The sequence below is a fragment of the Periplaneta americana genome, chromosome 1 (assembly GCF_040183065.1).
Source record: "Periplaneta americana isolate PAMFEO1 chromosome 1, P.americana_PAMFEO1_priV1, whole genome shotgun sequence".
NCBI classification, from domain to species: domain Eukaryota; kingdom Metazoa; phylum Arthropoda; class Insecta; order Blattodea; family Blattidae; genus Periplaneta; species Periplaneta americana.
In genome coordinates, this window is record NC_091117.1 from 56,213,021 (window position 1) to 56,239,991 (window position 26,971).

The 26,971-nt window shown below is 33.7% G+C and overlaps 1 protein-coding gene across 4 annotated transcripts in view; it reads right to left on the reverse strand.

Annotated features, from left to right (window-relative positions):
• Positions 1–4,109: 4,109 nt before the first annotated feature.
• LOC138696141 (serpin B4-like) overlaps positions 4,110–26,971 on the reverse strand; it is a 36,351-nt gene continuing 13,489 nt past the window's right edge. Inside the window, exons 6-9 of one of the 4 annotated variants that reach the window (XM_069820719.1) lie at positions 23,642–23,827; positions 20,603–20,738; positions 13,507–13,668; positions 7,465–7,603 (exon numbers count right to left, since the gene is read on the reverse strand). In XM_069820719.1, the coding sequence (XP_069676820.1) occupies positions 13,526–13,668; positions 20,603–20,738; positions 23,642–23,827 (465 nt within the window). In that variant the 3' untranslated portion in view covers positions 7,465–7,603; positions 13,507–13,525. Of the gene's footprint in view, positions 7,607–13,506; positions 13,669–20,602; positions 20,739–23,641; positions 23,828–26,971 lie in introns of all 4 variants that reach the window. The other 3 variants (XM_069820711.1, XM_069820728.1, XM_069820703.1) reach the window with 3 other exon arrangements.

Here is a 26,971-nt window from a genome sequence, read left to right on the forward strand (position 1 = left end):
AGTGATAATATCATTATGTTAATATGAATAGAATACAGGAGCAAATTATACAAATAAAATATTAATAGATGAATTAAATTCATGTTTCGAAAAGTCAGATGAAATAGGGCGAGTAATATTAGGCTACAGTTATTATTATTATTATTATTATTATTATTATTATTATTATTATTATTATTATTATTATTATTACTTTATTACTATTTTATTATTATTATTATTATTATTATTATTACTTAATTACTATTTTATTATTATTATTATTATTATTATTATTATTATTATTATTATTATTAGTAATGACATTTTAAGAAATTTAGTCATATTATTATTACTTAGATCCTTCAAATTTATGAAATAAATAACAAAATTAATAAACCCATATAACCAAAATCTTATTCTAATTACATATGTATAGGTTTACATTTCAAGTACAACGGCGTGAGGCTATCAAAATGACGGTTCTGTCCTCTCCATTCCGAGCAGATCCCAAGACGGTAGCCTCTGCAGACGATGTTACGGAGAGATCGAAACTCTTGCTCACGTCCTGAGATCCTGTCCAAATAGGGAGGTTCTGCGTACCAATATACATCATAAAATTAGATCTGAAATTGCCAGTCCACTTAAAGATGTGAGTTACACAGTACATGAGATACTCCTTTATATGGTAGAAAATGGAAGCAATATAAGAAATGACATATTGGCCAATATAAGCAATTTTGATATTGGCTCAGTGATCGATCCAACTGTTCGCTCTGAAAGTTACAGCAGCCAACTTGATGATGTAGATAAAAAAAAAAGAAAAGTATCTACTAGCGCTCTATTCCGTTATTTAGAAAAATAAAACCTTAGAGAAATCAAATTACTAGGCCTCACGGAAGGAGCCACAGGAGCTATTCCTCATCTTGTAAATCACCAGAGCATTCAATAAGTAATGGCAACAGTGCTGTAAGTCAGCGCTCCTAGCGGTGAGCATCGGAATCTTTTAGTACGTAATATAGGAGTGTGGAATATCAAAAGTCTTTAAGTAATCATATTTTGTGAATACAGGGTCTGTTTCTGATTTGTATTAAGTAATACTGAACTAGAATGTTCAGTAGGTATGAACAAGGATGTTTCATAAGTTGCAAAAGGAAAAAACGCAACGCAGTGCTTTACGGTATTACAAGAAGCTTGTGGGAGAGAAGTCCTATCATATAGAACTATTCCAAGATGAGTGGAAGCGAGGCATTCGCTTGCAATCAAGAGTTGACATGCAATGGGCTTTAGATCGATCAGTAAAAGAGATGTCCAGAAATGATGCTGCAAATGATATCCGCCGTCTTGCAAGGATTTACCAACGTATTGCTGACACGGCAGGGAACTATATTTGAAGTATGTAATGCCAAAAGTAGCAAAAATCAATTTAGTGTGAAACAAGTATGTTGCTATTACTTTTCGAATGCCCTAGTATTTTGTCAAACGTAATCCAGAAGTCCATAAATTAAAATGAATTGTGCTGTTAGCTCTTTAAGGACCCGTAGCTCTTCTAAGAAATTATTGTTATATCTTGCAGCTGTAAATTGAAAATTTTCTGTATTTGCTTATTTGTGTAAATATTAGTCACGAAGTTATTAGTTTTAGATAAGGCTTACATGACGTAATAGTATTTTTCTTTTATACAATCATATAAATTGTTATAGTACCATACTTTATTCTGAGGCAATTCTCTAATGAGCAAAAGTTTGTAATAAAAATTAGGCCTATCTTACTTTCTTTTTATGTAATATAAAAGTATCCTATTTATGTTTTTAATTTATTGTGTGAAACATTGAATTAGAGATTTTATTCCCTGCATTTCTGCGACAGGAAACACGGTTCTTAGTATGCCATCCCTTTCGATGTCTGTGTAGTACATAGATTTCTCCTAATGTAGTGAACGGATATGATATATTAGTATCTACCAGTCATTCAATCGGAAATACTGTAATATATAATGTGAAAAAGTTGTTTTTATCTTAAGACCAATGAAACTTGTTCAACAGTTTAGTAAATCGTTTTCAGTGAGGTACGTTACTTGTAGGATATATTCGTTACTCAGCAATTGATTGTAAGTAGATCTCTGAAAGAAATTGACAGGAGCGTACACCAATACACATTTCGGTTTTCAAATTCTGTCGTTCACCTACCTTCAGCTGGCAACGTAACCTTAGCATTAGCTGATATTCTCAAAACACCGGCAGAAGAAAGGTGTTATTTTTCTTCATCGTGTCGATGACTGGGCGGGGAATGCTGTGGATTGCAGCGGTAATTTTTTATAGTTCATCATCTGCTTGATTATCTAGCGCAGTGATGTCAAAGCAAGCGCATTTTGCTGACCTTGACGTCGTGCGCGGGCATCAAGCGCTAGGTATGGAATGAGGAAGGGTTATGTTGTTATGTATATGAATAAGCAGCCTGTTGGATTTAAAAAACAGTGGTGCACAAACTTCAAACTGAAGGTGAAATTTTATGTGACTTCTTTCTGGTCGATTTTACGTATATTGTCTGAAAAAAAGTACTAACACCAATTTCTTAATATTGCAGTTGTGCTTTAAACGTTAATAACATAATAAAGAGTTAAGAAGGGATATTCACATACATTCCATAGTAGTACAACTACACTGTACTAAGTGAATGAAACACATCATTCATAAAGTTATATCCCCAAAAAAATAGATTGAATATCACATGATAAGCTGGAATTTATATTGATGATATCTTTAGCCTTATAAAAATAATCAATAAAATAATCAAAACAATGCTATAGTACAAAGCAATGTTACCTAGGTACATGTTTTAACTGTAACTAATATTACATAACAAAACTCTTATCACATTATGCTTTGAGGTGATATTAGTGCGCAACTTCTTATCATCAGAATATTAAATTATTTTCTCGAAAATTTCTGAAGCTATAGAGCTGACGTTTTTACAACACATGAACACATATCTTTTGTGTATGATGTAACATTAGTTGCTTTGTTTTATTCATTTCCTTACAAACATTTTCCATGCGAATATTTTCAAAAATTTCAATACACTGTATTCAGTAATACGTATTTACGATACGTATATTAGATTTACGAAAACATCGCTTCAGTACCTATAAGGCTACTAGCTAAACATATCTGAAAATTTTACTTTTCTATAAAAGAAAATTGAGAAAATATTCCTTTTGAATAAAAAATAAACTTGTGAAAAATGAGCATTAAAATTAAAACTTACATCCCTATAATGGACTTACACTTCTCAGAGAAATCTAAAACTTAACATGGGTACAGTTTTAATAAGTTCTCTTCTATTGATTCAGTGCTGGCCATCCCTGTATATACCTCGACCAAGCGGTATAAAATACCGCTTTCGTCCGTCTCTTTCCTTTCCACTGTAAAACGCTCAGGCTCTCCTGAGCTCTAAAGCGCGCACTTGCGCCTATGGGCATCAATTGACATGACTGAACTAGCATCTCAGTGCGATGAAGGTGATAACGTTAGCAAGATGAGTCCAGGGGCAGCGGTAGTAACTGTCTATGCTGTTATGTCTGCTCGTACCCGGCTGGGTTAATTGCCCAACTACTTAACGTTCTATTAGTTGACGGTCCTTTCTGCTTTTCCCCCCCGCAAAATTTACTTAACCCCCTTAACTGGGACAGTGTGAGCGAAGTGAGACTAATTGTATTTAGGCTAGGAGTTCACATAATTTTTAAGATGAGTTCCAAGAGCCCTCGCAAGGACGCAATTGTCATTGTATACCTTCTAAATTATAGTTCCTCCTTTAATTAATTAATTAATTAATTAATTAATTCATTCATTCATTCATTCATTCATTCATTCATTCATTCATTCATTCATTCATTCATTCATTCATTCATTCATTCATTCATTTATCTGACAGATGAAGTCAACGCAGCTCTGGATCTTACTCTTGCATTACGTTTGTGCAGTTTTCTGCGAAAGACATTTCCACATACGCAGACGTATCTACCAACATCAAAAATTGACAGTGCAATTTAGTTTCCGAAGAGTGTGACGCAGATCCTTTTTTCATTAACAATTATTTTTAGGGAGTGAAATATAACAATAATTTATAAATTAGTTTTTATGTTTATTTTTATTCCCAATTTTTTTTTATTTACAGCATACCCTTTACAATTGATTGAAAATATCACTGAACTACTAACACTTAAAATAACATTACAGTAGATATATCTCCTCTGGCAGGCGTTGGATGGCCGCATCAAACAAGTGAGATCTAACTGTGTTTCAGGGCAGATGATTGTTACGATATGTGAAAAATGAGAAAAAATTTCCTGAAAGCAGCCCGGTATAGATTTGGTTATAATGACCATAACTTTTGAAAGTTTTTGTGCTCAATGATGGAACTTCTGGCTATTCAATTAACCTAGAATAGTTTCTATGTAGATCTTTGTAAGACAGAGATATATATGTTTTTTAATATGAAATGTTTTATAGAATATCGTTACATAATATTAGTGTACTTTATTAATTTTCTATAGTTCTGATGATAACGAAATTTTAATCACTTATTGTCAGAGGAGAGTAAAGTAAAACCATACAATATATTTTTAATATGTCCATTAGTTTGGTATTAGGGCTCAAATGAAATTCGTTGTTGAAAACATTTTTTTAATAGAGAAATTGGCATAAATAAGACATTTTTTGAGTTCCTTAAAAATTATATGAATATGACTAACATGTATCTATTAACATACCCTGAAAATGTCATAATCCTAACTTAATTAGTTCCTTAGTAAGATGTACAGACATGACGAAAAATGTAACTTTCGGGGAAAGAAAACAAAATTATTTCTGTCTTACAAAGAACTACATGGAAACTATTGTATGCTAATTCAATAGCCAAAGCTCCATCATTCGGCTCAAAAAATTAAAATATATATATCCTCATTAGAACCTAATCTATACCGGGCTGCTTTCAGGCAACTTTTTCTCATTTTTTCACACACCAAAACGACCATCTCCTCTTCATCTGGTAACAATTTGCTTCACAATATGAATTGTTTTAAGAACATTATATTGTCCAATGTCACCAAGCGTGGTGGAGACTGATATTTATAATAAAATAGTAGTTGATATTTCCAATTTTGTTTTTTCAATCACTAATTTTTAAATACGGGACAAAAACATGTCCCGAAAACGGAACACTTAGCAAAAATGGGACCTTTCAGATATTTAAGGGGACACGCTACTGAGTTTTCGTCAATTTTGGTCAATGTTAAAAGTTTTTTTTTTTTTTTTTTTTTTTTTTTTTTTTTTTTTTTTTTTTTTTTTTTTTTTTTTTTTGCTGATGAACTGTATTGACTAGGAGCAAACCCATGCACCATTTCATTGTAGGTAGTCTTAGCATCATTTTAAACCTTTAAGAAACAAATTATCTTTATATGAGACCCAGATATTTGTTTACTAAAATTATAAACACTTTTTTTATATTTTATTTTTTTCCGACTACATTTTTCAACATAAAATTTTGAAAATAATTGTGCACATGTAACTCATCAACATCTATTCGATTTTAAAATTTCAAAAACTTACAATCAAAATTGTGGAGATTAGAAATCTCAGTAGCGTGTCCCCTTAAGGGAGGTATAGGAACACTAGACACACAAAAAATAAGTGATTATTTTTATTATGTACTAGCCGTACCCGTGCGCTCCGCTGCACCCGTTAGAAATAAATATAAAGTAATTACATAATTAAAATAGAACGTTTGATCCAGGGAACATTCGTTTTGATAGAAGGATAAATCGTTTATTATGTTACTTAATTTAAATTGTATTTGCATAATTAAAATGCGATCATTTTGATCCAGAGACCACTCATTTGGTCATAAAAATTATTTTACGAAATACGGGAACCGAATGTACAGAATAGCCTACGAAGTTTTCTGTGCATAAGAAGCTATTTTAATCTTACCTTTCATCAATTCACTCAGAAGTTACTGTAATAACATTATAGCATTATGTCCATCTAGAGAAACTACACTTTCCAATGGTGAATTAATAATTAATTATACAAATCGGTTAATTTAGCTTCCGATATTACTTCATAAAAAACACAGAAACATTATCTGTAGGTTATCATTTCATAGCTTTCGATTGTTGCTGTCAAGGCCCCTTATAGACGAAGTCATTTGTTTTTTAATTCATTACACGGCCTTAGATGGCAGTTATTTTAATTTTAAAACTCATTTATCTCATTAAATATCAGTCCTATCAAAATTTTTCGAGGAATAAAACTTATCGGAAATTATTTCTAAAGAAACGTTTGTTATGTAACATTTTTCACAAAAATCAATAATAAGCGAGATATTTCGATTTATTTAATTCAGGCCCCCTTATAACCCCCCTTTTAAATAATGTATTTTGAATGCCATATAGCCTAAAATCTAAGTTACAATGAACTTAATTTATATTCCAATTTTCATCGAAATCGTTCAGCCATTATCGCGTGAAAAGGTAACAAACATACAGACAGACAGACAGACATACAAACAAAAATTTCAAAAAAGCGATTTTCGGTTTCAGGGTGGTTAATTGTATATGTTAGGACCAATTATTTTTGGAAAATCGAAAATTACCAGAAAATTTTCGGCTACAGATTTATTATTAGTATAGATTTAATGATTCAATAATAATTTTTAGAGTGAATGATTACTTACTGAAATTCATCAACGTTATAGTTGTACTTCCTTATCTCAAGCTTGTTCATATCGTTTAAGAAAATCTGGCGGTAGAATTGAATACTCTTTATGCACAAATGTTCTTACTCGACACTCTGTTCTTTGATGTTGAATACGTCTTTTTCCTCTTGTAGTTAGGCGTGCAACGGCCAGAGGAGAGGGCAGTGGTACCACGCGGTAAGGCGAGGACGTACGCGTGTTGTGATAGGTGACTTATCGAGGTCACGAGAGTTGTCAGGCGACGATAGAAAACAAAATATGTGAGAACAAATTAATTAGATGTATAAACAATTGAATACTCTTTAGTATCATAATATAGGGGTGCTATCTGGAACTTCTTGATGACTTAATGCTTCAGATCAAGGAACTGTTACCAGAAATTAATTATTCATAAAAATATTATACGAGTGACTGTGGTATTCTCAGAAGAACCTATTTTGTAAGGACTGTATTTTCAATACATTTAGTTCAAATTATTCTTTACATACTTTATTTTAATTTAATTGTTTTTTTTTTATATTTTCAAAGACAACATACATAAGAGCGATGGAAAATATACATCAAAGCTCAATTTTTTAATTAATGCTTTTTCTGGTTTTTCTGAGGATTCTATTCATGTCTCATGTACATAAATTTGTATTTTCTAAACTGAATAATATATTTTATAGTTTTTATTTTGAAGCAAGATGTAAATGAAGTAGTGGGGATTTCACACGAAGTTCAAATTAAGGTTCTCCGACCCAACCAGAAAACAGAGGCACTGAATTTGAAGTATCGACGATGAAAAATAGAAAAGGATGATCTGCCTTGATGTCCAAGGTCTCGGTGTTCGGAAGTATGATGAGGCTCTCCAATTCGACGATTACCACTGCTGGAAAAATAGATGATAATAATAATCACTTACATAATGAACAATATACCGTAATTCTTTATGTCTTTTCAATATTCACTACGAGTCCTTGATATATCTTAACACTTTATTTCCTGTTATAGATTTAATTAAATAAAATAGAAGAATCATCTTAAAGATTCTGTAAATTAATATAACGTTATAGTTATTTATAGCATAGTATATATATATATATATATATATATATATATATATATATATATATTGGCACACATACGTAGACGACATACTAACACTATACAAAGGAATCTAAAGACAGATTCAAAGCTACATCAACACATAAACAAAATACATCCAAAGCTACACTAATAATAATCCGTGGCGCTACAGCCCGTGAAGGGCCTAGACCGACCAGCCGGCTCCTGGCCTCACGCCCACATGCCGAAGCAGAGGTGGACGATCATCCCCCAGCCGTTATAGCTGGTATTCGCAACCGGATTTCGCTACTTATCGTAGTTCCCCAAGTGCATCACGATGCTGGGTGGGTACCGGTCCCATACACCGGTCATGAGAAAATGTCTTCCCCCATGAGGAATTGAGCCAGCGCGCATTCCGTGTCACAAGTCCTAGGCGGGATCCCTTAGACCGCGACGCCAAGGCGCGGGACCCAAAGCTACACTACACATTAGAAATCGAAAACAACAAATTCATAAACTTCTTAGACATCACAGTAACAAAAGTAGATAACAAATACATTCAAAATCTACAGAAAACCCACAAGAATAACCACACACATACACAACACATCCAGTCACCCAATAAGCTGCATTTCGATCAATGGTACACAGACTACTCAACATACCAATTAGCCAGCAAGACTACAAAGAAGAAATAGATATCATAAAATATATAGTACAAGAAAATGGATAAAACCCGAATTTAATACACAGCATAATTAAAAAGACAAAACATAATTATAAGAAACATAGGAACACAACACAAACACAAGAACACAAAAAATACATCTCACAACATAAGAAAACAAAAACACATACAAAATTGCATCTTCATCCAAAAAATTAAACTATAACATAGCATACAGAACACAAAACAATCTACAAAAAGCATCTCAACACAAACAAATAAATACAGGTATATACAAACTCACACGCAATAGCTGCAACATCTTCTAGATCGGAGAGACAGGCAGATCATTTCAAACAAGTTACAAAGAACACATCATAGCTATAACCAAATCACACAACACTTCGACATACGCAAAACACATCACATATGCCAACCACACCTACAGCAACATAGACACAGACATGGAAATTCTATATATATATCCAACCGAAAAAAACACAGAAACTAAACGCACTAGAACAATACGAAATATACTGATACACAAAATCAAACACAAATTCTCAAAACACAACTGAATTTCAGAACACACACACTATTTTACTCCACAGAACACAACACAAACGCACCCACCGGGGACGAAGACGCCCAGAAGACGCAAGAACCGTGCAGTTCTGAACATGGCTTCCAAGCCGAAACTAGTCAACTGAGGTATTTTTTAAAATTAGTTCAAGTTAACATGTGAAAGTCATATATTTTTATTCCTAGGTAATACATTACTGAAAATATACTTCCACTCCAAATTATCTGGCACCGCGGTTTCAAATCCTCACAACACCTCCTAGTCAGTGTCTGTCGCTTTTTTTCTGTTCCTCCTCACAGAACTTCTTCATACTCATCTTCCTTCACCATAACAACGTCGCCTCCGGAATTCTTTACCTAGTGATGTCATAGATTGCAGGACTTTATCACAATTTAAAACTAAATTATAAATGAGTGATTTATTGCATGAACTCTTGTTTTAATAAGTCGCTAGATACGTTTATATCTCAATGCAACACATTTTCATAATAATTAAATTGAGTTGTACATTAATAACTCTTTTTATCTTTAAATTGCTAGTGCATAAGTATTACAGTTCTAATGAAGCTGTCATTGGTACTTCTTTTGTAGATTATGTCGCTTAAATTCTGCCATTATTGTTGTAATTCAATTGTTGATTTATTTTTTAGTTCCTTATCTATGTTTTACTTATATTTTTACTTCTAGTAGTTTGGAAAAGAAGACCTACTGTCCTTAACTCCACCAGAATAAATAAATAAATAAATAAATAAATAAATAAATAAATAAATAAATAAATAAATGAATAAATAAGTAAATAAGTAAATAAGTTAATAAATAAGTAAGTAAACAAGTAAATAAATAAACAAGTAAATAAATAAACAAGTACATAAATAAACAAGTAATTAAGTAAATAATAATTATGTACATAAATAAGTAAATAAATAAATAATTGTATTTAGTCAGCCTATATATTTGCTAAATAAAATTTTTATATTTCGTCGCACGATGTAATCCGAATTTAATTAGTACTATATATAGTCAACATGTAGATATCTATTATTGGAGAAAAATTACATTCAAAAAATATTTCCTTAAGGAATAGGTAGGTTATTGATGTAGGTCTTTAAAACATTTCTGTAAAATAATCATGCAGATATTTCATTAATTGTATATTTTAATGTCCTGTAAATGCTTCACGGTTATAAAAAAATGCAAATTTGATATTATTTTTACATGTAATTATTATTAGCTCTTTTAATATTCTGAATAGTGTTTCATAAAGTGCGTATGTATATTAAGCATGGGAAATTTTCTGCCTTCCTCTCTGTTTCCTCATGTGATCCATATATATCTTAATGTCGTCTGTCATTTGATATATTGTTCTACCCCGAACTCTTTTCCCGCTCACCATTCCTTCCAGTGCATCCTTCAGTAGGCAGTTTTTTTTCTCAGCCAGTGACCCAACCAATTCCTTTTTCTCTTCCTGATCAGTTTCAGCATCATTCTTTCTTCACCCACTCTTTCCAACACAGCTTCATTTCTTATTCTGTCTGTCTATTTCACACGTTTCATTCTTCTCCATATCCACATTTAAAGTGCTTCTATTCGCTTCTCTTCACTCCGTAGTAATGTCCATGTTTCTGCCCCATACAATGCCATACCCCATACAAAGCACTTCACTAGTCTCTTTCTTAGTTCTTTTTCCAGAGGTCCGCAGTAGATGCTCTTTTTTCAATTAAAAGCTTCCTTTGCCATTGCTATCCTCCTTTTGACTTCCTGGCAGCAGCTCATGTTACTGGTTATGGTACACCCCAAGTATTTGAAGCTGTCCACTTGCTCTACTGCCTCATTTAGAATTCGCAAGTTATCTTCTGTATTCTTCCTATGACCATGCTCTTTGTCTTATTTGATTTATCTTCGTCCCATGCTGCTCATAGCTGACATTTAACTCTAGTAGCATATCCCTTAGTATTATTTTCTCTTCTGCTAACAACGTTATACCATTAGCAAATCTTATGCACTTTATTCTTCTTTCTCCTACTATCACTCCTCCCATGTTCTGAAAACCGTTCTTAACTAAATCCTCCAAGTAAATGTTGAACAGGGTAGGTTACCCTTATTAAGTCTAATAAATTATATTTCTTTAAGTTATCAACATTTATACTTACTGTACTGGTACCTTTACACACTTCAAAAAACTTACTTTCATCATATTTGATGTAATAGCGTTAAAAAAAACAGACGGGTCACTGGGACCCATCTGCTCCAGTTATGAGTCAATTGTTGATCTCTTCAGTTAAAGGTTAAGGGACTTCCCCCCCCCCACTATGCGTCGACTGATTTGTTCCTCTAGAGTTAAGGTTTCAGCTGTCATAAAGTGATTGTGGAAAAGCACTTATTTTATGAGTTTAAGAACGCAATATTTACGCATTTTGAGGTATGGCCTGGCATCGGGATGGAATTATAATGAATACAGGAAAAAATAATGTTTCATGTTGCAATGAATTGATATTGGATGGAGATAAATTAATTTTATTATGGAACAGCAGGACTTAAACACCAGAGAAAACATGGGAGAAGTTTACAAGACTTGATAATAGACGAAATAAAAATCGGAATATGTAAGATAAGAACTTTCTTGTGTTAAATATTATTAACGTACCTTGTTAACATGTTTCGACCTATTTTCGGTCATCTTCGAAACTGGTCGTTGTTGGTCTTGGCGCCTCTTGTTTCCTGTGTGGATGCATTCGTAGTGTAGAGTCAAAGAGTGTATGTGTTTTGAAATTGAGTTGTGTGTTGAGAATATCGTTGGGGTGTGTTTTCGTGTGTCTGTAAATTTCATATTGTTCTAGTGTGTTGAGTTTCTGGCTTTTTGGTTGGATTTGTAGTATTTCCATGTCTGTGTTGATGCCTCTGTAGGTGTGGTTGGCATTTGTGATGTGTTCTGCATATGTGGAGGTGTTTTGTAATTTTGTTATGGTTGTGATGTGTTCTTTGTAACATGTTTGAAATGATCTGCCTGTCTGTCCTATGTAGAAGTTGTTGTAGGTGTTACATTTGAGTTTGTATACGCCTGTGTGGTTGTATTTGTTTGTTTGTGTTGTTTGTGTGTTGTTTGTTCTGTATGCGATGTTGTAGTTTAATTTCTTGAATGAGGTTGCAATTTTATGTGTGTTTTTGTTTTCGTATGTTAGTGTGATGTATTTTTTGTGTTCTTGTATTTGTGTTGTATTCTTCAATTTTTTGTGTTCCTGTTGGTTCATTGGTATGTTGAGTAGTCCGAACAATGGTACACAGACTACTCAACATACCAATGAACCAACAGGATTACAACGAAGAACTAAACACAATCAAATACATAGCACAAGAAAACGGATACAACCCTAACATAATAGACAACATAATACGTAAGACAAAACAAAACCACAAAAAACAGAAGAATACAACACAAACACAAGAACACAAAAAAATACATCACACTAACATACGAAAACAAAAACACACATAAAATTGCAACCTCATTCAAGAAATTAAACTACAACATCGCATACAGAACAAATAAATTTCTTAAAAAACATCTCAACACACAAACAACACAAACAAACAAATACAACCATACAGGCGTATACAAACTCAAATGTAACACCTGCAACAACTTCTACATAGGACAGACAGGCAGATCATTTCAAACATATTACAAAGAACACATCACAACCATAACAAAATTACAAAACACCTCCACATATGCAGAACACGTCACAAATGCCAAACACACCTACAGAGACATCAACACAGACATGGAAATACTACACATCCAACCAAAAAGCCAGAAACTCAACACACTAGAACAATATGAAATTTACAGACACACGAAAACACACCCCAACGATATTCTCAACACACAACTCATTTTCAAAACACATACACTCTTTGACTCTACACCGCACAGGAAACAAGAGGCGCCAAGACCAACAACGACCATTTCCGAAGATGACCGAAAATAGGTCGAAACATGTTAACAAGGTACGTTAATAATATTTAACACAAGAAAGTTCTTATCATACATATTCCGAAGTGATACTGTGTTAAAAGTTGTGTAATCAAGATGTAGAAATAAAAATATATAAATAATTCTATAACAATTTTGTAATGAACTAAATAGAGTATGTAAAGTTGTAATGGATTGTGAACGTAAATGTTACAAGTAGAAATGGAGATCGTTTGAAAATAGTAGTGAACGAGACTGAAATAGCAATTATGAATGGAAATATTTACAAAAGAATGCAGAAGAATAATATTATCACAGTTTTTAAGGATCGTTTAACCCTTGCACGTCGTAACATATCCTCAAAAGGAATAGTAAGAGAAGAAACATTTTGTATTGTGAATTATACTCAGGAATTTTGGATGGTAGAATAACCTCGCAAGTGAAAAGCTTTAAGGAAGAAGCGTAAGCTTATAATTTTGTGTTATAATAAAATTATATTTACGGATTTTAAAACGTAGACTCTAGGGATGCACGACCCATCCAGAGAAGAGTGGGATATTGTTAGAGCGATGTACAATGAAGAACATGAAGGGATGATCAGCCTTTATTAGTACGAGCTCGTCTATGTCCGCGCGAGGAACAGAGAATGTGACAACGTGTAAACCTGCAACAACAATGATAAACTGATATAACAGCTGTAATACCATGTACTTCCACCAGCTCTTTACATAATTTCTTTCTGATCTCATTTTCATGGGAAAAGTTTATACAAATTGCTCACAGATCACATAAAATACATTGCCATCAGATTCGTTAACATAACTAAAGAATTTGCTGTTCAGTAGTTTACTAAATGGAAGGCATTTTGATTAAATTATTTTACGTATTCTTGCACCCGATAATAACTGATCTTTGCGCTGCTTCCTCGATATCACACTGAACCCTATCCTAAGATATAGAATTTTTGGATTTGCTTGTAGAATTTCTTTTTATGAATACGTTAAATATTTTCTTCCAAATATTAGTGATTTCGTTTATCAAAATGTTCGTAAGCGGTGTTCAAGTTCATTCGTTTAACGTTTTCCACAGAAGCAGCAGAATTTGAATTAAAAAACTTAATGTTGAGACACTTCAGGTTTTCCAAGTGCAATTTAGCACGTTTTATTGCGCTCGTACGTAAATGTTGAAGTGCAGAGACGTTCAGACTTAGTTTTTCCTAGCATCGCCCGTCCGATCCTAGCCCTTCATGAACAAACCGCTAATATCTCAAGGAAAGATTCACATTCTATGATTTGGGTGGCCGAAAGAAGATTTTAAGCGTACAGTGCATTTTTAAACTATTATTTTGTAAAAATTATCTGAAATTTTTTCCTAATGTATGTGACATAATAGAGAGAAATGCTTGAGTAATTATTGAAAATTTATCACTATGTAGAATAAGTGGACCATGAATGAAATAATCATTGAGGAAAGCTAATCAAAACAATTGAAAAACAGTTGTTGTTTCATGTGATTTATAATAGCCAATCTTACAAAAAGAGAACAAATGGAGATGATGATGATGATGATGATGATGATGATGATGGCTAAGGTGATAGAGAACCCAAAAGAATGTTAGCCGATTATCATCAGTATATCAATTCATATTCTTTCTGCAATATTTGCCATGTAAGAAGTCATTGTTACTCAATTCTTTTACTACCGGTACCTTTTATTTACATTTTTGTTCCTCATTCAAATTTATTCCCAATACTTTTTGATTGCTGGTAAAATTCATGTTCTGGGAATAATAAGTTAATTAAGTAGTAAAATATCGCTGCACTCGAAAAGTATTGGGAATAAATTTGAATAAGGAACAAAATAAAGTTTCCTTCCCAGGCAGGATTCGAACCACGAAAGTCTTAGTTACCAGTCTATCGTGCTCTGGAGTGAACAAGCCTCTGAAATCAGCTAGAAGGGTCGGTTCAGTTTTTTTTTTTTTTTTTGCTACTACTGTACATTATCGAGCGGCACTTTTTTTTTTATAGGCAGGTTGGATATAGGAGAATTGGTTGCAGCGGGAACAATAAGTATATCTGAGACACAGACTCTCAACATGTACAGTTCCCCTGGAAAAGGATGAGACGATTGAATATTCCTGTCTCAGATGTAAGACACTGCGCATGATCGGAGACCAGAGCACCGATACACAAGATAACGAATATTGAGTTACTTAAATTCAGGCTATTTGGTTTGTTACTAGCATCGTTCCGAAATTCAATTAAAAAACTGCAAAAAATATGATAATATTACGTAAATAAAAGATAAATATATACATAAATCGTGTAGTTAAATCGACAATGGACCTTCATGACTAGATCGACACTCCGCACAGAAAGGAAAGCTTTCATGTCGTTTCCATAGCTCAGACGGTAAGACTTCTGCGTGTTGCGTAGAAGAGTGCGAGTTCGATTCTTAGTCTACACAACAATTTTTTTTTGTCTAAATAACGTTGAAATAGCTAAGTCACGTTGAAATATAGTTTTACAAAGTCCTGAGATTAAGTGTTAATGATCGCAAACAATACAAAATTACAAGTTATAATATTATAAACGTTAATCTAATGAATGCATTTATACACACACATATATACAATGTAAATGCATATATATTAAAAACTAACAATTAAAATGAAATTAAAAAATATATATAATAATAGACAAACTTTTACAAAGGTTTAGAGTCCTTAGGCTATGTCATTTGTTGAGTAATTATTACAATAATTTATTAATAGCTTTCCCATATGTGTAAGAAATGCACTCGCAAAAAACAATTTTTGTTAAAAGTATGGCTTTGGATTATTTAATTCTCACCCCTGCAGTTAATTTTAACTATTTTATCTACGTGTTTGCATTCAATTTTATTCATGTTATGATTGAATGTATAAGCACTGTTGCAGTTATTGACTAATTACATATATTAATAATAATAATTATTAAATACATCTGTTAAGTAACCAATTGCAGTATCTTTTGCAAAATCTTGAATGTTTAAGTTGTCAATAATATTTCTGTACTATATACTATAATACGTTAAAAGAATTTGCAATAGATTTGGGATCCTCTACTTTATAATTATTGATTTTAATGAAAAAATATTTTCTTTCTTAGGATATCTACAAGTTTAAATTTAATAATATTACGAATAGGTTTAATTGCATTATCTGAATTTTGTACTTTTCTACTCAAATATATTCTATTTCCCCTTTCATAATTTTTGATAAATTACACTGTACTTCTTGCAGTATTTAAGAACATGAAGATCATTACATTGCAACTCATTACATATAGATTCTTCTTTTTAATACATGAGATTTTGAAGTCCCTGCGTCATCTACATGTTTTAACTTTTGAATTTTTTCACAACATTGAGTCGAGAACATCCACTGAAGTGATTATGAAATTAAGTGAAAAATTCAATATATTTACTCTTAATATCAGTAGTACCAGTATCATATATGTTTTTCCAAGATTCATTTTGTAGACATAAATGTAAATAATCACTAGATACAGCAATTACGATCCTTTCTCAGTTTTTAAATTAATATTTTGAAATTGTTCAGTGACATTGGAAACACATAGGATTTGTTTATCATGGTCAGACAAACCATTGATTATAGGTTCTGTCGAATAGGAATTCAGTCTAATTCTGTGTACAAAACGTTTATCAATGGCTGTGTTACTTCAGCTTGTATGCTATGGGAAAATGACCCTACGAATAAGGTTTCCAGTTTCAAGGAGTGAATTTAATTTACTTTTACGGAAAAGTTCCGAGAGATAATCTATGTTTATGTCACTACAGATCACAAATTCCATATGAGATTTCTAAAGTCTTTTCTTTACAAATTCAATGTTGGCTATAAATATTAATAAATAATGTAAGAAATATGAATGATTGTAGTTATGTCTGATTTACATTATAAAAAGCAAGAAGTTACATTCCTCGACAAGATTCGAACTTTCGATGTTTGGTTTTGTCGTCCAACGCACAACCACGGACCTATTCAATGCTTATGTCAATAACATACAATTTAGCTGTAGCAATGTGGTGTCATAACTTGGGGTTTGTTTATTTAATGTAATTAGATTTAATTTGATTAGTTTCGCAACAATTGGACTTCCTGTTATATCCTGTTATTTAGATATTTAATTTAGGGTTGATTTATTAACTCTTACTATGCAAGATGCCTCTTATTTCAATAATTCTATATCATGTTAAATAGTCATTGTCTACACTAAAGTATTATCGTCATCTCTCATCTCTCATTTCTCATCGTAATGGCGAACTGACGTGACATGAGACAGCGAGTTATAGCTCTAGTTGAGGCTGGATATGGGGCTAGATCTGCTGGCCGTTTGGTCGGTGTTCCTGGAAGTACAGCCGCGAGATGTGTTCATCGTTACCAAAATTTTGGGGAGGTCGAAAATCGCCCTATTCCTGGGCGTCCGCGGATTTCTTCATTGGAAGAGGATGCTCTTTTATTCGAGACAGTTCGACAGGACCCCTTTCTGACTGCTAACGAAATAAGAGCAGCATCTAACTTTCCCGGCTCTTCACAGACTATGATCAGCAGGTTGAGGAACCGCGGTATTAGGAGCTGGAGGGCTGCGAAAATGGAAATATTGGGGGAAGCACAAGCTGTCGACCGTCTTGCCTTCGCTACCAATCGAGTGGATTTCGATTGGAGAAATGTAATTTTCTCCGACGAAACAACCATCTCGAGTGATTACGAAGGTCCTGTCCGTGTCTATCGTGAGGATGGTCTCCGACATGATCAGCGCTATGTGCACCGACGTGAAAGATCGGGGCGCTTTAGCATATCGTGTTGGGGGTGGATGTCTTACGATGGACCTGGCGTTATAGAACGCATCGATGGCCGGTTTAATGCGGGAACTTACGAGCACATTCTGGAAAATATATATCTTCCCTCCGCCCGAGAACGTTTTCCCGAAGGAACATTGCTGTTCCAGCAGGATAACCATCCCGTGCACTATGCTGCAAGCATTCAAAGATGGTTTCAAAGGAGACCCGAGATCGAAATCATTAATTGGCCTCCGAAGTCACCTGATTTGAATGTCATCGAAAATTTATGGGCGGAATTGCAAAAGAGAAGGATAGCCACCTATGCCCACCGACGCCCTCGAAATCGAGACGAATTGTGGGATCAAGTTGTTGACACCTGGGAAGATCTCGCCGGGGATCAGAACTTATTCCACAATCTCGTGACATCCATGCCGGATCGACTTAGAGCTGTAATAGAAGCTGATGGCATGTGGACAAGATTTTAAGTTAACAGGTCTCTTTTTGTTTCTTATGATTTTTGTTTGAGGAAGAATACTTTTAACTTCCAAGTAAGATTTATTTTTTTTGACGAGGTTCAGCCCACTTGTAAGACCCAGAAATTGGGCATAAATTATTCCATATTTTTCGACAAATTAGACAGTCGAGGAACTCTGAACAAATTAATTACACCACAATAAAAAAAAAGTTTTACCTGGGATCGAACACGAGACGTTTCGGTTATACAATGGAACCGGCACGCTACTATATGAGCTACCGAGACAAGATAGTGATAGCAGCAGTCCAGAATGTAGATCCCTTAGCAGGCATTTGCCATTCGGTACAGTGAAGCAATGATATTTTGGGACTCGAGCTATGTTGTGAAATCCTGGCCTTAAATGGCAGTCTTCTTCGTGATCCTTATTCTGGTCCTTGTCCTTGTTGTGGTCCTTGTAACAATTCTTGTACTATCTGTCATGTTATGTATCCCTACGTCGATATCGAGTGAACCGCGCTGTAGAACTTTAACTTCCGACGACCAAGAATCGTCTCATTCTTTTTCAGGGTAACTGTACATCGTCGAGCCACTGATCAAACTTACATTTCGTTACATTAAAAATAAATTTTAGATAATTTAATAATTTAAATTAATTTAATATTTAAAAAAGAAGAAGAAATAAAAGCACCAGAAAAGGAAGTAAAATGCGAAAACAATGATAAAAATATGACTTAAAACTTGAAAAAATGACCTAAAACTTCAAAAATAGAAAATATGACGAAAAATACACAATACAATTAATATTTTTATAACTAGAGGTTCGTGTTCAAGATTTTAATACTTGAGAGCAATGCATACTGCACGAGGAAAAAAAAAAAGATGACGTCACGTCATAAAAATTTGGACCCTTTATTAGCAGGCTTTGAAAAAAATTAAAACAAGAAAAATAATTATTTGTGGTTATTAAGTCAAAGCTTGATAATGATACTTTAGGAATATGTTTTAGTGTAATGAATAAACAGTATATGCAGGGTGAACCATTTAAGTTGATACTGTACAATATCTTCAAAACTAAGCGTTGTAAAAATAAATGTCTTGAATAAAAGTTGCTTGATATTATGGGGGAAAGTAAATGCCATTTGTCGTGTTTTATTTGGAGGACGTTGTGATGGTTATTTTAGGGTAAATTTAATTTTTTAAAATAGGAACCTACATTTTTTATGTTGCTTCCTCATTCCTAATAAGAAACTAAACAACTTTTGTATGAAGCACTTTGCGATTGTTCTTACACCAACGTAAATAACAACAAAAATTATGAATGGCTGTGTACGAAGAGCGTAATGAATGGTTGGACCCATTCGAAACAATCCAGCATCGCAGTAGCGAGGAGGCAATGAGACATTGTGTTCGTTGTTTTGTTTACTTTCCACGGTAGGATGGTTTCCTTGTATCTGTCGTTAGTGTACTTGCAGCCGCCTTCGAGTCCAGGTGGATCCACTGGTGGTACGTACCTACAATTAGCGATTACCGAGTAACAACCATCAGTTCCATGCAAGTCGTTTAAGTGTACTCAGTTGTCTGTGGGTTGAAATGGACCTACTTTCTCAACAATATAAAGTGGAAATAATTCTCATTTACGGGGAGTCTAGGAGAGATGTGGAATAAGCTATTCTTGTGTACGCGGAAAGGTTTCCTGATAGAAGAACTCCATCAAGAGCTTCATTTTATCGTGTGATAAAACAATTCTCCGAAGACGGCAGTGTCCAGCCAAAGAAAAGGAGGCGCAGAAGAACCGTTCCGGACGAAGATGGGGAAGTTGCGGTCCAACCATTCATTGCGCTCTTCGTACACAGTCATTCACAATTTTTGTAGTTATTTACGTTGGTGTAAGAACAATTGCAAAGTGCTTCATACAAAAGTTGTTTAGTTTTTTATGAGAAATGAGAAAACAACATAAAAAAATGTAGGTTCCTATTTAAAAAAATTAAATTTACCCTAAAATAACCATCACAACGTCCTCCAAATAAAACACGACAAATGGCATTTACTTTCCCCCATAATATCAAGCAACTTTTATTCAAGACATTTATTTCTACAACGCTTAGTTTTGGAAATATTGTACAGTATCAACTTAAATGGTCCACCCCGTATATATATATATATATATATATATATATATATATATATATATATTTTTATAAGCAAAAATATATCGTAACTTAAAGCCTCAGAGGACGGCTATTCAATGGTCAAACCGAAAGCTTGATACTAGAGGACTCACCTGTAACAGCGACGGCTTTCGCCCCTTTTTCATCAACCTCAATCTCAGCCTTTTGGATAACTTCCGTTGCCTTAAGAGGCCGAAGTGAGATGCCTGTCAGGTTCGCAGATATGTCGAACAGATCATAAACTCCCATCTGTGAAATATAATATAACGGCTTCAAACATTGTGTGGCAGCGAAGAATCCAATTTTATAGCTTTCGTGTTTTACATTGCTTAAAACTGATAAATCTATGTTAATTATAATCTGGAAATTTATCCATATTTTGTCTTAGAAAATAATTTCGTTAGAGCTCTTTAAAATTTAACGAATAGATTGATTCATTTTTATTGTTATTGGAATAATTTTAATGTGTTATAACATAATTAATATGCCAAAGTAAAATTGTATTACATAAAGTAAAGAATGTATAGTCGCTTAATTAAAGGGAAGATATTTAATGCAGGAGAACCAAGAAAAGAATCTAGAAGAAAAAATGAGACAATAAACGGGAATTTTAGGAAGCATAGGGAAATAAAAGAAAAAGTGAAGAGAACGAAAAATTAAAACTAGTAAGAGGAAGAGAAAGGGAGCAACCCAATATAAAAAATCAAAAAAATGAATTGAGGTAGAGAATCGAAAAATGAATACGGAAAAAAGTTTAGGAAACAACGAAGAACATAGAGAAAATGGAGTAACCAATAAGGCAGTAAGAGAAAATGAAGCAACCAACAAGGCAGATAGCTCAGGCGGTAGCACGTTTATATGCTGATACAGAGCTACGTTTAGCCATGGTCCCCTTTCCATTTGGGTTGATCACCAGTTTGGGTTCCCCATGTTTTTCTGAACTGTAAGGCGAATATCAGGTAATCCTCGCTATTACCAATTCCATTGACGCTAAATAACCTAGTACTTAATACTTAATACAGCGTCGTTAAATAAAGGACTAAAAGCAAGGCACAAAGAGACAATGGACCAACCAACAAGGCAGAAAGATAGAATGGGGCAACCAACAAGGCAGAAAGACAGAATTCAGTAACCAACAAAGCAGTCATGGAAAATGGAACAAATCAACAACAGAAAGAGAGAATGTAGCAACCAACAAGTCAATAATGGAAAATGCAGCAACCAAAAAGTCAGTAATGGAAAATGGAACAACTAACAAGACAGAAAGAGAAAATGCAGTAACCAACAAAGCAGAAATGGAAAATATAGCAAGCAACAAGGTAAAAATGAAAAATTCAGTAACCAACGAGGCAGAAAGGGAAAAAGCAGCAACCAACAAGGAGATAACGGGAAAATCCATCAACCAACAAGGTAGTAATGAAAATGAAGCAAATCAACAAGCAGACAAAGGGAAAATGCAGCAACCAACAAGCAGATAAAGGGAAAAAGCAGCAACCAACAAGACCAAGAGGGAAAATGCAGCAACCAATAAGCAGATAAAGGGAAAATGCAGCAACCAACAAGCAGATAAAGGGAAAATGCAGCAACCAACAAGCAGACAAAGGGAAAATGCAGCAACCAACAAGGAGATAAAGGGAAAATCCATCAGCCAACAAGGTAGTAATGAAAACGAAGCAAATCAACAAGCATACAAAGGGAAAATGCAGCAACCAACAAGCAGATAAAGGGAAAATGCAGCAACCAACAAGCAGATAAAGGGAAAATGCAGCAACCAACAAGGAGGTAAAGGGAAAATCCATCAACCAACACGGTAGTAATGAAAATGAAACAAATCAACAAGCAGACAAAGGGAAAATGCAGCAACCAACAAGCAGATAAAGGGAAAATGCAGCAACCAACAGGCAGACAAAGGGAAAATGCAGCAACCAACAAGGAGATAAAGGGAAAATCCATCAACCAACACGGTAGTAATGAAAATGAAGCAAATCAACAAGCAGACAAAGGGAAAATGCAGCAACCAACAAGCAAAGGGAAAATGCAGCAACCAACAAGGAAATAAAGGGAAAATCCATCAACCAACAAGGTAGTAATGAAAATGAAGCAAATCAACAAGACAGTAAGAAAGAATGGAGTAATCAACAAGGCAGAAAGGGAAAATACACCAACAAACAAGGAAGAAATATAATAATGCAGCAACCAACAAGGCTGTAATGGAAAATGAATCAAATAAACAAGATTGTAAGAGAGAATGGAACAACCAACAAGGTAGGAAGGGAAAATGCAGCACCCAACAAGGGAGAAAGATAAAATGCAGCAATCTGCGAGGCAGTAAGAGAGAATGGAGCAACCAATAAGGCAGAGAGATAAAGTGAAGCAACCAGAAAGACAGTAAGAGCAAATAGAGCAACAAGAATGTCAGTAAAAGAAAATGGACCAACTAGGAAGGCAGTAAAGGGAAATGGAGCAACTAGAAAGTCAATGACAAAAGAATGGACCAACAAAGAAGGCAATAAGAGAAAATGGAGCAATCAGAAAAGCTGTAAAACAATCTGGAGCAACCAAAAAGACAATAAGAGAAAATGAACCAACCAGGAAGGCAGTAAGAGGAAATGAAGCAATCAAGACGACAGAGAAAATGCATCAACTACAAAAGAATGAAAGTAAAATAGAGAAGCCGAAAAGCAGGAAGAGAAAACTGAGCAAGAATCGCAGGAGAGGGGAGTGAGCACGAAGAGGAAATTGAACAATGTGAAAGTCGGGAAGAGATAGAGAAAATGGAGAAAAGAAACGCACAATTGTATAAAATGAATTGCAAAGGAAGATAGAAGGAAAATTTTGATTAGACCGTTGGTCAGTTCGTAGATGGGTCGATTCAAATAATATCTTTATAAAATAATTTTCATTTAAAGAAAAGGTAGGCCTATAGATTGGACATCTTCTAACTTGATAATAAATAAGGCATTCAAAGCGCTTCGAATAGTTACTCTTTCTTTGTCTTTAGAAAACCCTTCTCACTCCAATGTTTAACCTGAAGACGAAGATGCAAACGATTTTCGAAGGGCTGTGAATTACTTAGTCATTAGCGAGTACACGTCTTCCTAACAGCTCACCGTTGCTTTCTCTTCTTTTAGATCAAAACTGTTTTTACGTACTTTCTTTAGTGTCGGTACCAACTTGGATGTTGTGTCAAATTTGTACTTTGGCAGGGCAAGGTCCACGTATCTGGTATCGACTTCCCTGATAAGACTGACGAGTTTCTGAGTGGTGAGAGAGTTGAGAACACCCTTCAGTCCGTCTACAGCATCGGGCACTATCAGCAGCATCGAGAACTGGTTATTCTGGAAATGATAAGTAATAATACATCTTAAAATACAAAGAAATTATAGAAATCTAAATATTTACACCCTTGTTTTCCGAGCTGCCATATCTGTTCTAAATTTGATAAAATATTATATATATATATATATATATATATATTATTTTCTTTAAAAAATTATGTAATAACTTCCATAAACTTTTAGAAAACTCTGTTAGCGTTGCCAACTTAACAAAATAATTATATAACTAATGTGTATATTCATCGCTTCTAAGACTTTTCAAAATAAAGTAAAGCAGCAGCAAATGTGTTCTTATTATTATTATTATTATTATTATTATTATTATTATTATTATTATCATAATCATCATTATTCTCTATGGTTGTGAATCTTGAACTCTCACTTTGAGAGAGGAACAGAGGTTAAGGGTGTTCGAGAATAAGGTTCTTAGGAAATTTTTTGGGGATAAAAGGGATGAAGTTACAGGAGAATGGAGAAAGGTACACAACGCAGAACTGCACGTATTGTATTATTCACCTGACATAATTAGGAACATTAAATCCAGACTTTGAAATGAGCAGGGCATGTAGCACGTATGGGTGAATTCAGAAATGAGTATAAACTTTTAGTTGGGAAATCTGAGGAAAACGACCTTTGGGGATGCCGAGACGTAGGTGGGAGGATAATATTAAAATGGTTTTGTGGGAGGTGGGATATGATTGTAGGGACTGGATTAATCCTGTTCAGGATTAGGGACCGAAGGCAGGCTTATGTGAGGACGGCTATGAACTTCGGGTTCTGTAAAAGCTATTAGTAAGTATTATTATTATTATTATTATTATTATTATTATTATTATTATTATCATCATCATTGTTATTATGCATTTTCCTTCATATTTCTCTGACAAATTAGATTTGCTGTAGTGTTAAAACTCTCTTGTTCGCATTACTAAGGATGAATTTTATTATTTATTTATATTGTGTTAGTAATACAAGTGATAATTTTCTTGTAATTCTTATCATTACATCTCAAGCTATTTATTTTAATATTCTTTTTGTTTATTTAATTGTAGATTAGGGTTAAGTTATTACCATCGAGACGATTATTTGAAGATGAAAGTGATTGGCTATTAACAAGCTCTACGGTGGCTTCTTTGAGTCACCCGACCTATTCTTATATTTAATTATCAAATATAACATATTTATTCATGCGTTCATTGTTAAAAGGATGAGTTATAACTTTCAGATTCCCCAAATATCAAGTAACATAATTTGTGTGGAGTTCTAATTAATCTCTAACATTTTAGAAATGCTTGCACGTTCCATTATCAGGATTGGTCAAGAATTATCAGTTGCATGCGTTACGTCTGACTAGTCTAACTACCGAAGAAGTACTAAGGGATCCCATAAAGTGAGCGACGCTTTATGTTACCCTCATGCTGGAACATTTTAGTAGTTCCGAAAAATTATATTAATCTGTAATAAACAATTAAAAATAATAAATTGTTCTATTGGACAATGAAGAATTTGCTTGGAATACAGCAAGTAATTATTTGGGATTCAAAACGTGATGTTCGAAATTTCGTGACTGTGAATCAAATGTGGCATAGTGACCAATATTGTTTGATCTTCCTGGAAAATTAGACACAAATGAGAAAATAATTTTATTTGGTTTAAAAACTAATATTTTTCGGCATCCTCAAAAAGAGTAGATGATTACCTACATTTCTTTCGCGCGGAATGAATTCTCTTCCGAAGCATGAAATTTCATCGGCACAAAAAAGACCTCTCTTTTACTTTCCAACGTTCAAAACACATTTTTAATATGTCTTCATACAGTTTCATTCTTTCTATTACAAGTGATTTGAAAAGAATAAAATCAAGATAATGCAATGTTAAGTTTTAAAAAAAAATCTACATTTTCATATTTCATTCTAAAACATTTGCAGCAATATGAAAAAATATAAAGTTATTGTTGCCGTTTCTATCTTATTATTATTATTATTATTATTATTATTATTATTATTATTATTATTGTTGTTGTTGTTTCCAAGGAATAATCTTCTAGTTCTGATCTCATTCTTACGAGTAATATGAGCCAATATTATACCATCAATAGGGACGAATTCCTTCTCATACCGTCAGGATGCCTAAATACCACAAGTGAACATAATAAAATACACCCACATCCCGTTCCTGTGAAAGGAATGTAAATCTTCACATCCTTTCAATGAGTCAAAGGAAAATCAACGGCAGTAGTAACCGCAATGTTTACACTTCATTTCCTTTAAAAAAAACTTGCATTTCTCTATACTGATTAGTAGGCCTACTTATAAAAATGTATTTTGACTATTCATTAATATTAATTTTAAACATGTACTCATGTATGTTTGATTCGCAAATATATATACAGTATAAAGGGCAATCAATAACTTTCCGGACTGCCCTCAATATAGACAACACACAAGACACAGAAAACGACCAGGAAAACGCCTGGAATCTATGCTAAATGCATCACTTGAAAAACAGAAAAGAGTAATAGTCATAAGGCGTATATTCAGAGATTGCAATAGGTCCTTGATATGTTTGTATAAAATCACGAGAAGAAACTCAGTTCTTAAAGACAATCTGGCGCTGTTTGATAGACTGACTCAACAGACATAGAAGCAATGATTTTCAGTGACACGCGCTTGTAATAATAATATGTTTTATTTAACGACGCTCGCAACTGCAGAGGTTATATCAGCGTCGCCGAATGTGCCTGAATTTTGTCCCGCAGGAGTTCTTTTACATGCCAGTAAATCTACTCGCGCTTGTATGTTTCACGGTACAATAAATACAAGTCCAGTTCGGAAATATGTTGATCTTCATGGCCGTAATAAATTGTCACTGTAGTTATGGATTTTAAAAATTGATCTTATGAACATGAAAATTTCTCATTTTTCTACGTATGTTGTAACAATTCATTTGTTAAACATGTTACCATCATATTTGAACACTTGAAGGTTTAAGTGCCATGTTTGTAAAAACATGTTTTTACCGATTTAACATGTGCTTAGCCCTATAGCACAAATAAAGATCAAAGTTCAGACACATCCCTTTGTAGTTTTATTAGGTGTTCATAGATGGTGGAACCTGTATGTACCACCAATACCTTCAAGGTAT